The following is a 13,485-nucleotide window of genomic DNA, read 5'->3' as shown; positions in this document are numbered from 1 at the left end:
CAAATATACTGAAATATATAGTAGGGAAAGAAATGATATACTCTCACAACTAATGTAAAGATTCAATGCACACCCACACAGACAACAGACCTTCTTGAGGCAGGTTGAAAAAACAACATAGACAGTTTCATAGTTGCTAATGTCTTCCCTTCTGTTAATTTCTAGAATAACCTAAAAGCAAGATTGTGGAGTAAATTTCTTTTCAGCATCACACTCAAGTTGGAAGACAGCCTGAAGGATACCTAATCCTAGTTCCCATCAAAAGGATTTCTCGCAAAAATGTTTTTAAGAGAGGATCACACAGTATTCAATACCTCCAGTGACAAAGCTCATGAGTTTACAATCTCACAAGGCAACTCATTCAATTTTAATACCTCTGATGGTCAGAAATGTATTTCTTATACTAACCTAAAATAGAGTATACTAATTGGGCCTTTTTTCTTCCTTCTGGAACCTAATAGGTAGCATCTAATCCATATTTCTTGAGGAAGACTGTCCACTATTTCAAAGGCAATGATCATGTCTTTTCTAATTGTTCTTTTTCCAAGCAAACATTGCCAGTGGTCTCCCATTACTCAAGTACCCCAATTTCCAGAGATTTCAATCATCCTTGTAATTCTCCTTTAGAATGATCCAGCTCACCCACACATCCTTTAAAGAAGTTATTCAAGAAGGTATCTTCTGTTACCATTAGCCTAGTACAGATTACAATGTCAGTATTACTTCCCTTGATGTAAACGTAGAGTTTATAGGCTAATATTGCATATTTGTGTTCAACAAGCACATCTTCTGAGCTTAAGAACTAATATTTAGACCTTTTTCATACGAATTCCAATTAAGTCCAATTTTACACATTTTGTACATACACAACTAATCTTTAAACCAAGTATTTAACTTTATTTGTATTCTCAGTGAATTTTTAACTTTTAGTTTCCTTCCGTTATTTTAATATATCACTATCTTTTGAGTCCTTATTCTGTGGACTAATGTAGGCAGTCTGTTATCAACATGTTGTGACATCCTAAGAGACCTGCCAATTACTTTAGAATCATTCAGACACACCATTGATTTATTACCACAACTACAGGTTGGTTCAGCAAATCAAATGCAAAAGCAAATGCAGTCTTGTGAGTATAACTTGTGTTTATTGAAACCATGCTGACCTCAAGCCACAAACCAACTGCTTAGGGCCAAGCATTCACAAACCAGTTGCTTAAAGTTTGTCCTTGAATTTCCTCAAAAATTACTATGAATCTCCCCCATCTATTCCTTCAGTAGATATTTTTCCCCAAGTCGAAAATCTGGGACATTTCTCTCCATGTAATCAGCTGACAATTCTGATATTTCACTAAGTGACTCATTATAATAATACCTTGTATTTATTGATTATTTTTAATGTGCCACATACTCTGCTAAGAGCTTTACATGCCTATTTCATTTAATCCTCACAAAAACCCCATGCGTTAGATATAATTCCCTTCTTCATAAAGGGAACTGTCACTTAAGTGACAGAGGCGTTAAGGAGTTTGCCGAGGGCCACACAAGGAGTAAGTAGCAAGCAGTGCTGGGATTCAGAGCAGGACTTCCTGCTTTTAGCTGCTCAGCAGGTATTTCCTGAGGACCTGCCAGGCACATGGACTCTTTCCTGGTCCCTCAGGAAGATTGTGCCAGCACTGACATACTCATCAACCTGTAAATGTCCCACCCACACCCTAATAAAACACTAATTATCCACCACTCCTACTCCTTTCCTCCTTCTCCCTACTGCAGCTATAGCTTTAGGGCATTTCACTTCTTATTAGTAACCTTGGAAAATGAAGGAGGGAAGGAAAAGAATATCTATTTATGTAACTAGAAAGACACTTCAGAATTTTTCCAAATACAAAGGGAGTCCATTTTGTCACTGGTAATTCTAAAAAAAGATTTTAGAGCAGAACACGCTTCTTGAACAGGCTGAGAAATTATCTAAGACTTTCATTTATTAATATTCCTTTAATGCCCTGTGGCCATATATAACTTATGAATTTTAGACTCTGTGTGGGCAGATATTCCTGTTGCTTAGAAATATAGCAGCTAGTACCGACTGACAAAAGGTGTGTAGGAATGGTAGAGGGCTATGAGGAGGAGGGAGATTTCTGGCTCAGCATGTTGTAAAATACACCACTACCCACAGTTCTTCCATTGCTGCTCTCGTTTCAGCATGTACTTTTGAGAAAATACTTAGAATTACCAGCAAATTTGTTGAACATTTCAGAAGTGTTTCAACTCTAGAAAAACCCACTTTATTTTTCTACTTTACAAAATAATCTTAAATATCTAAGCATATGTTTGCCCTTGCTTCAGACATCAAGTGGTCACTCTGAATTGCTTTGTCCAGAATCCTGCTATGCGTCCCCATGCCCGGCGCCTGGAATAGTCCAAGCTTCTATAAGTGGACTGGACCACACAGGAGTCACCTGATTCTGATCAAAGAGCCTAACCACGTAAGGTCAGTAGTTCCCGAACCCGTCTGCACATTTCAGAATTGTCTTCACAGAGTCAATTAAGAAACTTTAAAATATATTAATGCCTGTGTCCACCCGCCCAGAGATTGTGATTTAATGTGTATTAAGGAGGGATGGGGGTTGCCTGGACAATGAAATTTTTAAAAGACGCCCAGGTGATTCTAATGTGCAAATTTGGGAATTTCTGACATAGGAAGTATCTTTCCCAGTTCTCAGTCTTCCATTAGCTCTGCCTGCTCACCACTGGATTCCAATCCACCGTAGCACAGATCTATCTTGGCCCTGCCCAAAGGGATCTGGATGTCCAAAGTACCAGAGGCCTTGCTTCTACATGGTTTCATCTACCAAGAGCTTCCTTGTATGAGTGGGTTTCTGTGCATGAATTTTGCAGGGGGGAAAATGGTAGCAATTTTAGTTGTATCTAAGAAACTTAGACTTGCAAGTTTTAGTCTAAAAATTGCCTGAAAGATGGAAATCCCCCAGACGCATGTGGTTTTGTTGCTCTAGCTTATCCAAGTCCTTTAGCTCTCTCATATTATTGAAGACGAGAAAGAACACAGAATATAAGAGAAAAACATTCATACCTAGTATTAAGAAAGAAACTCCTATGAAATCACTGAGTCTCTAGATCAAAGCCTGAAAGACTCTAGTTGAGCTTACTAAACATCTGTGTAACAATGCCACAGAAATAGAAAAGAGAGCTCATATGGTTCAGACACATTAATTATATTTCCTCCAGGTAGGCAGTCTCCTATATTCAAGGTCTACTGAGTCCTTTGATCTTCTTCATAGTATAGATATTTTGAATTGTAAACACTATGGTTAATCTTGAAAGACAGCCTTTAAAACTTGGGATATTTGTTTTCCTCCATGTTTTGATTATAAGCATCCCAATCTAAAACAGCCACACTGCTTCTCCTTATCACATCACCCTATTTTAATTCTCTGCACAGCAGTTACCACTTTCTGATATTTTTGTTGCTTGTTTATTTGTTTATCCCCCATCAAAATGTGAGCCCCCTGATACCACTGATTTCCTCTCACTAAATGCTATATCCCCAGCATCTAGAACCGTTCACTAAACATTGGTCAAGTGAATGAATGAACATTCTAACATTCTCTGCCTATCGGTGAGTACTTTACTAAAACAGTCATATGCAAGTCCCAAATGATTCTCATGCTGTGTGGCCTGGAGCCTCAGGTTTATACATCTACAAAATGGGAGAAATAAGATATTGACCTTATAGGGCTATTGTGAGAATTACATGAGATAACACACTTTAAGGACTTATCATAATGTATGGCATATATTAAGAACTCCATGAGGGACTACCCTGGTGGTCCAGTGGTAAGAATCTGCCTTCCAGTGCAGGGGACAAGGGTTCAATCCCTGGTCAGGGAACTAAGATCCCACGTGCTGCGGGCCAACTAAGCCCGTGCACCACAACTACTGAGCTTATGCGCCTCAACTAGGGCCCACGTGCTTCCAACTACAGAGCCCACGCACCCTGGAGCCTGTGTGCCACAACTAGAGAAGAGAAAACCCGCACGTCACAACTAGAGAGAAGCCCGCTACCACAACGAAAGATCCCACACACCTCAATGAAGACCCCGCACGCTGCAACTAAGACCCTACACAGCCAAAAAAAAAACCAAGAACTCCATGAATGAAAAATCATATCATAGAAATGTGTATCTATGACATTCATAGTACAACAAAAGTAGTAAGAGAGATACTATGATTTTATCACTTTTTAAAAATGCATTTTATTAACATGTTTTTTCACTATTGAGGAAGAAAACTGTTAATATGTTTTTATGTAAGCTACCAGTTGCTTATAGGAGAAGAAAGACCACCAAACCAGGACTGAGAGGAAATGAATCCAGGCTACTGATCTGTATGGCCTCCAACAAGTTGTTTAATAGGTACCTAAGGCCTAGTTTCTTAACTGTAAAATTGGGGTGGGGGTGGTTTAGGAAATTTAAGAGGAATCAACTGAACTCTGAGCTCTTATGAGCAGCAAGTAAATGCCCAAACCATCAACATTTAACTTGTAAAAGCAAACATTGTTTAAAGATTTTCTCATAATTTTTGGCTACATTAGATGACTACAAAAGACCTCAGTAGTAAATTAAATTTGGTCTATACATTATTTGCACAGCACTCATATACAATCCCATTTTTACAGTTAACAAAAAGTGATATATTTGAAGTTATTTTTATTTTTGTAGAATTCTCTGCTTATGTGTGTGCTGTATGTTGTCCTAAAAAAAAAAAGCTTTTTTTTCCCAGTCTATTTTAAAATTTAACAAGTTAAAAAGACATAGATTGGGAAGAGGTTTCCTGGAGAAATATTCTCTGTTTAAAAGTTCTGTACTAATTATTTTTTAAAAGTTAAAATAAACAGCATTGTGAGGCATCCATAGGCAGAGGTGTTTGTTTGGTTTTTGTTTTTACATATGGATCAAACATTTCCAGAAACATGATATATAATGAATTCATTCCTTTTGCCAGCAACTTTATTTTAATAGGGCTCTATTACAAATGATGAATCAATAAACCACCGTTCACTTTCTTTGAAGTGGACTCTTGCTTCTCCTTCCAAGAATACAGAAATAGCCTGTTGGTTGCCTGAAGTCTTAAACCTTCATGGTCAATTCAGGTGCTCTGTTCTCTTGGCTCTTACTCTGCCCTTTCCTCAGCCTGGCGCTGTGAAATCATCTGCTCTTCCAGGGAGAACCACACAGCTGAAGAGTATCCTGGTGTGTTCCTGTTCCAGCTTACATTGGTGCATGTGTACTTATTACTAACGCACAAAGCATGAAGCTTGGAGAGGTCCCTTTGTCATCTGGAAATTGATGGGGTGGGGGGGGAGAGGACTTAATTTGAAGATTTATAAATATCTCCTAACAAAGCCCCGGCTGAGCTGCGTCAGGGTTGCACACCCTCTTCGCCTTTCCCTTTACAGCTTTTCAATTTGCTTTCCAAACATTTCTTTGTTGCCGTTGGCCCCGGTGCACTTAAAAGAAGCACATCGTTAACCGCAAAGAATGCTCACTGTTTTCTGTGATTTCAAATCACAGCATAATTTCCAAGCACTTCCTCACGGAGCAGCCCTGCAGCAATTACCCCGCTGCTGAAGACTTCCTTCTCATCACAGAAAAGTTTCAGTCGTAGCGACCGCCAACCAGCAAGGCTGTAACAAATGATGACATAGGTTTCAGCCTCCATTCCGCAGCGATTTACACCCCCAAAGGAAGAGTGAATCCATTTTTGTGCAAATTCAACAGGCACATCTGACAATGCTGCCCTCTTCTCCAACTCACACAAACTAGGCATTCATCAACCCGGATTACTTCCCCCAAATGGGGACTCACAGTTGCTAAGTGGCTTGGGTCGGGGTGGGATCGCTCTGTGTCAAAAAGGGGCAAAGTACAAGGAAAGGACACGAATCCGAGTGCATCAGGGAAGTTAGAGTTGAGTTAATTCATTGAGACAAAATAGCGAGGCTTTCCAAAGCCGAGGCAAGAGGAAAGACCGCTTCCCACCCTCACCCGTGGCCGTTCTGTGAAACACACGGTCTCGAAACTAACCTCAGCAGCATCCCAGGGGTAACGTGTCCCCAGGTGTAACCCGATCCAGAACAACTTACCCGCCAGGGTACGCTGGGACGGGCTTTACTTCACAACCGCGTTTCTCTCTTTCCTTTCCCATTTTGATGGTACCTGGTTATACACCCTTTGAAGAAATATCTCCAGACAGGGTCGGAGGGTTACAAAACGGGCAGGGCAAATTTCCACAATACCTCATCCCTGGGTGTGGTGTTAAGGATGTCCAAGCCAGTATACTGCCTTGAGGCAAGGAAATCAAAATCTGATTTTTCACTCCACAACTCTACAAGCAAGTGTCGCGCTGCCCTCTGGAGATAGTCTCATTGGGTCCAGCCCTGAATTAGTGATAGGCAACCACTGAAAAACGTGGGTTTGTGGAGGTTGAGAACTCTTTTTCTGGGGGGAGGGGTGGAAGGAATGGGGTCTAGGAGGACTAACCATTCACTAACTTCTTGTGAGTAATGCGCGCACGCGCGTGCGTGCATGCGTGCGTGTGTGTGTGTGTGTGTGTGTGTGTGTGTGTGTGAGGGGCGGGGGGGGGGAACTGATCTGTATGGCCTCCAACAAGTTGTTTAATAGGTACCTAAGGCCTAGTTTCTTAACTGTAAAATTGGGGTGGGGGTGGTTTAGGAAATTTAAGAGGAATCAACTGAACTCTGAGCTCTTATGAGCAGCAAGTAAATGCCCAAACCATCAACATTTAACTTGTAAAAGCAAACATTGTTTAAAGATTTTCTCATAATTTTTGGCTACATTAGATGACTACAAAAGACCTCAGTAGTAAATTAAATTTGGTCTATACATTATTTGCACAGCACTCATATACAATCCCATTTTTACAGTTAACAAAAAGTGATATATTTGAAGTTATTTTTATTTTTGTAGAATTCTCTGCTTATGTGTGTGCTGTATGTTGTCCTAAAAAAAAAAAGCTTTTTTTTCCCAGTCTATTTTAAAATTTAACAAGTTAAAAAGACATAGATTGGGAAGAGGTTTCCTGGAGAAATATTCTCTGTTTAAAAGTTCTGTACTAATTATTTTTTAAAAGTTAAAATAAACAGCATTGTGAGGCATCCATAGGCAGAGGTGTTTGTTTGGTTTTTGTTTTTACATATGGATCAAACATTTCCAGAAACATGATATATAATGAATTCATTCCTTTTGCCAGCAACTTTATTTTAATAGGGCTCTATTACAAATGATGAATCAATAAACCACCGTTCACTTTCTTTGAAGTGGACTCTTGCTTCTCCTTCCAAGAATACAGAAATAGCCTGTTGGTTGCCTGAAGTCTTAAACCTTCATGGTCAATTCAGGTGCTCTGTTCTCTTGGCTCTTACTCTGCCCTTTCCTCAGCCTGGCGCTGTGAAATCATCTGCTCTTCCAGGGAGAACCACACAGCTGAAGAGTATCCTGGTGTGTTCCTGTTCCAGCTTACATTGGTGCATGTGTACTTATTACTAACGCACAAAGCATGAAGCTTGGAGAGGTCCCTTTGTCATCTGGAAATTGATGGGGTGGGGGGGGAGAGGACTTAATTTGAAGATTTATAAATATCTCCTAACAAAGCCCCGGCTGAGCTGCGTCAGGGTTGCACACCCTCTTCGCCTTTCCCTTTACAGCTTTTCAATTTGCTTTCCAAACATTTCTTTGTTGCCGTTGGCCCCGGTGCACTTAAAAGAAGCACATCGTTAACCGCAAAGAATGCTCACTGTTTTCTGTGATTTCAAATCACAGCATAATTTCCAAGCACTTCCTCACGGAGCAGCCCTGCAGCAATTACCCCGCTGCTGAAGACTTCCTTCTCATCACAGAAAAGTTTCAGTCGTAGCGACCGCCAACCAGCAAGGCTGTAACAAATGATGACATAGGTTTCAGCCTCCATTCCGCAGCGATTTACACCCCCAAAGGAAGAGTGAATCCATTTTTGTGCAAATTCAACAGGCACATCTGACAATGCTGCCCTCTTCTCCAACTCACACAAACTAGGCATTCATCAACCCGGATTACTTCCCCCAAATGGGGACTCACAGTTGCTAAGTGGCTTGGGTCGGGGTGGGATCGCTCTGTGTCAAAAAGGGGCAAAGTACAAGGAAAGGACACGAATCCGAGTGCATCAGGGAAGTTAGAGTTGAGTTAATTCATTGAGACAAAATAGCGAGGCTTTCCAAAGCCGAGGCAAGAGGAAAGACCGCTTCCCACCCTCACCCGTGGCCGTTCTGTGAAACACACGGTCTCGAAACTAACCTCAGCAGCATCCCAGGGGTAACGTGTCCCCAGGTGTAACCCGATCCAGAACAACTTACCCGCCAGGGTACGCTGGGACGGGCTTTACTTCACAACCGCGTTTCTCTCTTTCCTTTCCCATTTTGATGGTACCTGGTTATACACCCTTTGAAGAAATATCTCCAGACAGGGTCGGAGGGTTACAAAACGGGCAGGGCAAATTTCCACAATACCTCATCCCTGGGTGTGGTGTTAAGGATGTCCAAGCCAGTATACTGCCTTGAGGCAAGGAAATCAAAATCTGATTTTTCACTCCACAACTCTACAAGCAAGTGTCGCGCTGCCCTCTGGAGATAGTCTCATTGGGTCCAGCCCTGAATTAGTGATAGGCAACCACTGAAAAACGTGGGTTTGTGGAGGTTGAGAACTCTTTTTCTGGGGGGAGGGGTGGAAGGAATGGGGTCTAGGAGGACTAACCATTCACTAACTTCTTGTGAGTAATGCGCGCACGCGCGTGCGTGCATGCGTGCGTGTGTGTGTGTGTGTGTGTGTGTGTGTGTGTGTGAAGGGCGGGGGGGAGGAAAGAGGTGAAAAAGTAAGCTCTTGCCTCCCAAACCGAGCAGTGTCAAGAGAGAGTGACTACATGGTGACAGGTACTCAGAAGCGGTGGTGGAAGAGAACTGGCAAGTTGGTGACGATGGGTGTGGTTGCATGGATTTTCCGAAGATGGCCACACTAATAGCTTCCCCTCCCACGTGACCTCCTCACAGCATGATGTTGAGGTGGCGTCTACAGTCTCTCTTCAATCCAGTGGGACTGTGACTATAGCAGAAGACACAGTCCGTGATTCCATGGCTAAATTATAAAGGGCCATCCAGTTTCCACCTGGGCCTCTCAAGATGTTCACTCTTGGGACCCAGCCACTCTGCTGGGAGGAAGCCAGGCAGCTACATGGAGAGGCCACGTTCCCGCCACAGTACCAGCGGAGGTCCAGGCAATAGCCGGCATCAAATGCCAGTCAGACAAACCAGTGAGAGAGCCTCCAGATGACTCAAGCACTCACCTTGGAGCTGACACCACGTGGAGCAAGGAAGACCTGTCACCCCTAAGTCCTGCTCAAATTGCAGCTTTGTGAGCAAAATAAGCCACTGTGTTACGGGGTGCTTTGTTACACAATGATAGCCAACCAAAAGAAGGGGCAAGGTCCCCTCTGACACTGGACGTTTCTTGACAGAGAATAAATCTGGCCTGAAGAGAAATGGGACCTGCCTCTCTGTCTTTTCTGGATTTTCATAATTTGGGTTGATTCTTTATTAACTTTAGCTTTTTTTTCCTCTTGGTCCCAGATGAAGCTGTCCATGGGATATATCTCAACTGAAATCGTGTATGTATATGTGCACTACAGGGTGCTTTGTACAAATTTGAATTGTGGCTGCTATTTACTAATCAGAAGGTTTTACTTATACACACACACACAAACGAAAAATCTTTCTTCTCTTGGGACTTCCCTGGTGGTGCAGGGGTTAAGAATCTGCCTGCCAATGCAGGGGACACAGGTTCGAGCCGTGGTCCGGGAAGATCCCACATGCCATGGCTCCATGCGCCACAACTACTGAGCCTGCACTCTAGAGCCCGTGAGCCACAGCTACTGAGCCTGCATGCTACAACTACTGAAGCCCGCGCGCCTAGAGCCCGTGTTCCACAACAACAGAAGCCACCGCAATAAGAAGCCTGCGCACCTCAAGGAAGAGCAGCTCGCCGCAACTAGAGAAAGTCCACGCGCAGCAATGAAGACCCAATGCAACAGAGAATAAATAAGTTAAATAAATAAATTTTAAAAAAACTTTCTTCTCTCAAAAAAAAACAAAAGGAAGATCTGGCAATACTCGATTTGCATTCCTACATAACAGTAATTCACATGCAAAAACTCGGGTTTCTTCTCTCCCCTCTACTCTGCTGCATTACAGTCCTGCCTGTTCCACTCAAGACGTGCCACTCTTTTACATTTGCTGCTTGACCTCTACATGAATTTGGGTTTATGACATCTGTTTCAACGACAATTCTCTGCCTGGCTGGTTAGGATTTATTCTTATATAGTTATCCAGGAGTTAACATTCTATTGAAAAGAAGAGTTTAAGATCATCAGTTTAATAATCAACTGAGTTTAATAATCATCATTATTAAAACTCATAATAAAAGAATAAAAAATATGTAAAGGTCAAGTTTTTTTTAATTAAATAAGAAAGGATGAAATAAAATATATGGAAAATAGCCACAAGGGGAGGTGACTAGGATGTCAACTTAGGTTGTTATCATACACTCTGATGCCATCCTACATTGTGCCCCAGAAGCCAATGCTTTTTGTTGTATTGTTTCACGCAAAATTTGTTCTTATTGGGAGTAAAATTACCCAAAATTCAGTCTACTAGTGGAATCACATACACAATGTTTAACAACCCTATTTACCTTTTGGTATAGTTGCTGAGGATACCCTTATCACACCATTGCATGAAGAATCTCAAATCAATAGTTTCTAGGGGGAAGATACAATTTCAAGAGTTGGAAAATGGAATCACCCAGCCTGGATGATCCAGCTGGAACTGATACATTTCTTTTTATTTTTAGTGTCTGGGGTCTTTCATTTTATTAAAGAGGTTTTTAATAAATTTTCTTTCTCCTTAACTGATAAGCATAATTTTTATTGTATATTATATGTCCTAAAATGAATGGGATGCTTAAAAAATGGAATAGTAAAGGAAGTCAGTCAACTAAGAAAATGGTGATCCTTTATACATGAAAATAAAGATTTCATCTCCTTAGGAATAAAAAGAGGGGAAAGTCCTACTTCGTGCTCATTAAATATATTGGGAAAGGATCCATTTCCAAGGCTTATTTCATAGTGATATGTGTTCAGTAATCACTTTAAGAAAAGTTCTATGTTTCAAAACCCATCTAAAGAGCACTTAATTAATTCTTATGTGATCTTTATGAAGAACCACCAACAGTGTGAAAATACTGTAGTTTAACAAACCCTATGTTTGTGGTGTGCCCATAATGGCATGTTGAAACAGAATTCTACTCTTAGTCTTTCATTTGATATCAAATTGGATGGGCTTTCTAGAACTGCTACTCTTCTGGGGAAAACAATATCAAGTTATCTTTTAAAGTACACATGCTCTGTTTTATGATATCACTATAGTAAGACTTGCCCCCTTCAACAAAACATGCAAGGATAGTTAAGGGGCATTTGACTCTCCCCACCCTAAAAAACCAAACAAACAAACAAAAAGATGTGGCTCAACAGGTGTTTAAATACAGTATTGTCTACTTCATATCAGAAGCGAGCTAAGTTATTCAGCTAGTGAGGCCTGTGTTTGGGGTCAAATTCTTGGTTTACAAATTTAATGTCTGAGATGCTCCAGAAGGAGAAAATTTATACATCAATGACTTCAACAGAGTGTAATCCTCATATAACTTTACTTTCTTGGAGTTGTCCTTATTTGGGGGAGGAAAGGACTAATTTATGAAAATATAGACAACAGAATGGTTTTAAAGTTTTTATTGCTGTCATTTTTTAAAATTTCTAGCCGGAGTTAAAAGCCCAATGCCAAAATTAGCGTTAAAAATTAATTGCAGAATGTTGTGGAAATCAAACTTAGAAGTCAGAAATAAAATTACTGAGAACTGCTCTTTGAAATCCATCGTGCACATCGATTTTAACATCATCAAAGCCTTAACACAATGCCAGAACAACTAGTTTTCATCTGGCTCAAGAGACTTTTGGCAATGGTCAGCATTTTTGGATGAACTTTGATAAGCAATACTATATTTACCACGATGTTACGTCGTCGTGGAGAAGTGTCCAAATGTCGGTCAAGATCGAACAGACAAAGATGTCCAGAAAACCTACCTACCTAATCATTCTGGTCATCTCATAATTTTAAAAAAATTTTTTTCCTACTCATAAAAACATCTCTGAACAGGCAACGACTCTACTCGGGCTCTTTCAAAGCAAAACGGTAGCTGTCAAATTAATTCTGTTAGCTATTAAAGTAAGTGGAAAGTTTTGCCACTTAATAGGGGGTTTTGCCTGGGGACTCCAGGTTTTGTAGGTTTTGCGGCTTCCTAAACGGCTCTCAGAATAGCAAGCTCCTAGCGTTTCTTGGGGGCCTTTCCATTCATTTCTCGGGTAAGGTAGCTGACCCGGCCCGCGAGCCAGGAGGCTTCAGAATAGCCGAGATGTGGGAAGTTCTGAGATCCCCGACCCTCGATAGCAAGACAGCAAATGCTACAGCTCTCCGGTCCCTTCAACCCTGAGAGCTGTCCCGTTAGGCCCCCAAAGCCGGGGTCCCTCTCCTTTCCTGAGAGGGATGAAGGGGGGTGCGTGGCAGGTGTGTACCTGGGGGATGTATTAAGTGGGGCGCTGGGGACAGAAAAGTGTTCAGAGACTTTTGCTGCCTGGGGTCACCGTGCTCAGCGGTGAAACCTGGGCGCCGGACGCTACAGGAGCGGACGGCGAAGGCAAACGCGTGCCGGGCAGGGCCGGCGGGGCGCGCCGGCGTCCAGTCTCGGCCGGAGGGAAAGCCGGGTGGCCCGGGGTCGGGACCGGCCGGGGCGCGGCGGGGCGGCTCCGGGAGGGGACGCGCTTACCTGGAGGTAGGGCCGCCCGCGGAGCACCCCGCCCACGACGATGTCGGCCGCGGCCATGGTCCCGGTGGGCGAGAAGCCGAAGCCCACGTAGCCGGCGGTGCGCACCTCGAGGCGGAAGGCTAGCCGGCCGCCCCGCGGGCCCCAGCTCAGCCAGTACTTGCCCTCCGAGTCGAGGAGGGTGCGATGCGGGAAGGGCCGGCCCGAGCCCCCCGCCGCCGCGCCGGGGAGCAGGCCGCACAGTAGGAGCAGCGGCCAGCGGCACATCCTCGGGCGCGTCCCGCCTCGCGGCACCTGGGCTCCCGCCGCCTGGAACGCGCTGGGCGCACGCCGAGCGGCGGCCGAGAGCCGGCGGCTGGGCACCGCCCCCCGTCCCGCCCGCCGGGAGGGGCCGGGCCGCCCCGCCCTCCGTCCCAGGCCCGGGCGGCCCGCCAGCCCGTCGGCCGGGGTCCCGCCGATTCCAGCTGCGTCCCGCCCTTGCCGCCCGTCCATCTGC

At 43.3% G+C, this 13,485-nt stretch overlaps 1 protein-coding gene across 2 annotated transcripts in view; it reads right to left on the bottom strand.

The window, feature by feature from the left end:
* The window catches only part of MOXD1 (monooxygenase DBH like 1), an 85,303-nt gene extending 72,019 nt beyond the window's left edge, over nucleotides 1-13,284 (bottom strand). Inside the window, exon 1 of one of the 2 annotated variants that reach the window (XM_024122550.3) lies at nucleotides 12,993-13,284. In XM_024122550.3, the coding sequence (XP_023978318.1) occupies nucleotides 12,993-13,256 (264 nt within the window). In that variant the 5' untranslated portion in view covers nucleotides 13,257-13,284. The remainder of the gene's footprint in view (nucleotides 1-12,992) is intronic. The other variant, XM_024122549.3, reaches the window with a different exon arrangement.
* Nucleotides 13,285-13,485: the final 201 nt, after the last annotated feature.

The sequence above is a fragment of the Physeter macrocephalus genome, chromosome 10, assembly GCF_002837175.3.
Source record: "Physeter macrocephalus isolate SW-GA chromosome 10, ASM283717v5, whole genome shotgun sequence".
Lineage (NCBI taxonomy): Eukaryota > Metazoa > Chordata > Mammalia > Artiodactyla > Physeteridae > Physeter > Physeter macrocephalus.
This window is presented reverse-complemented; position numbering and strand designations above follow the sequence as displayed.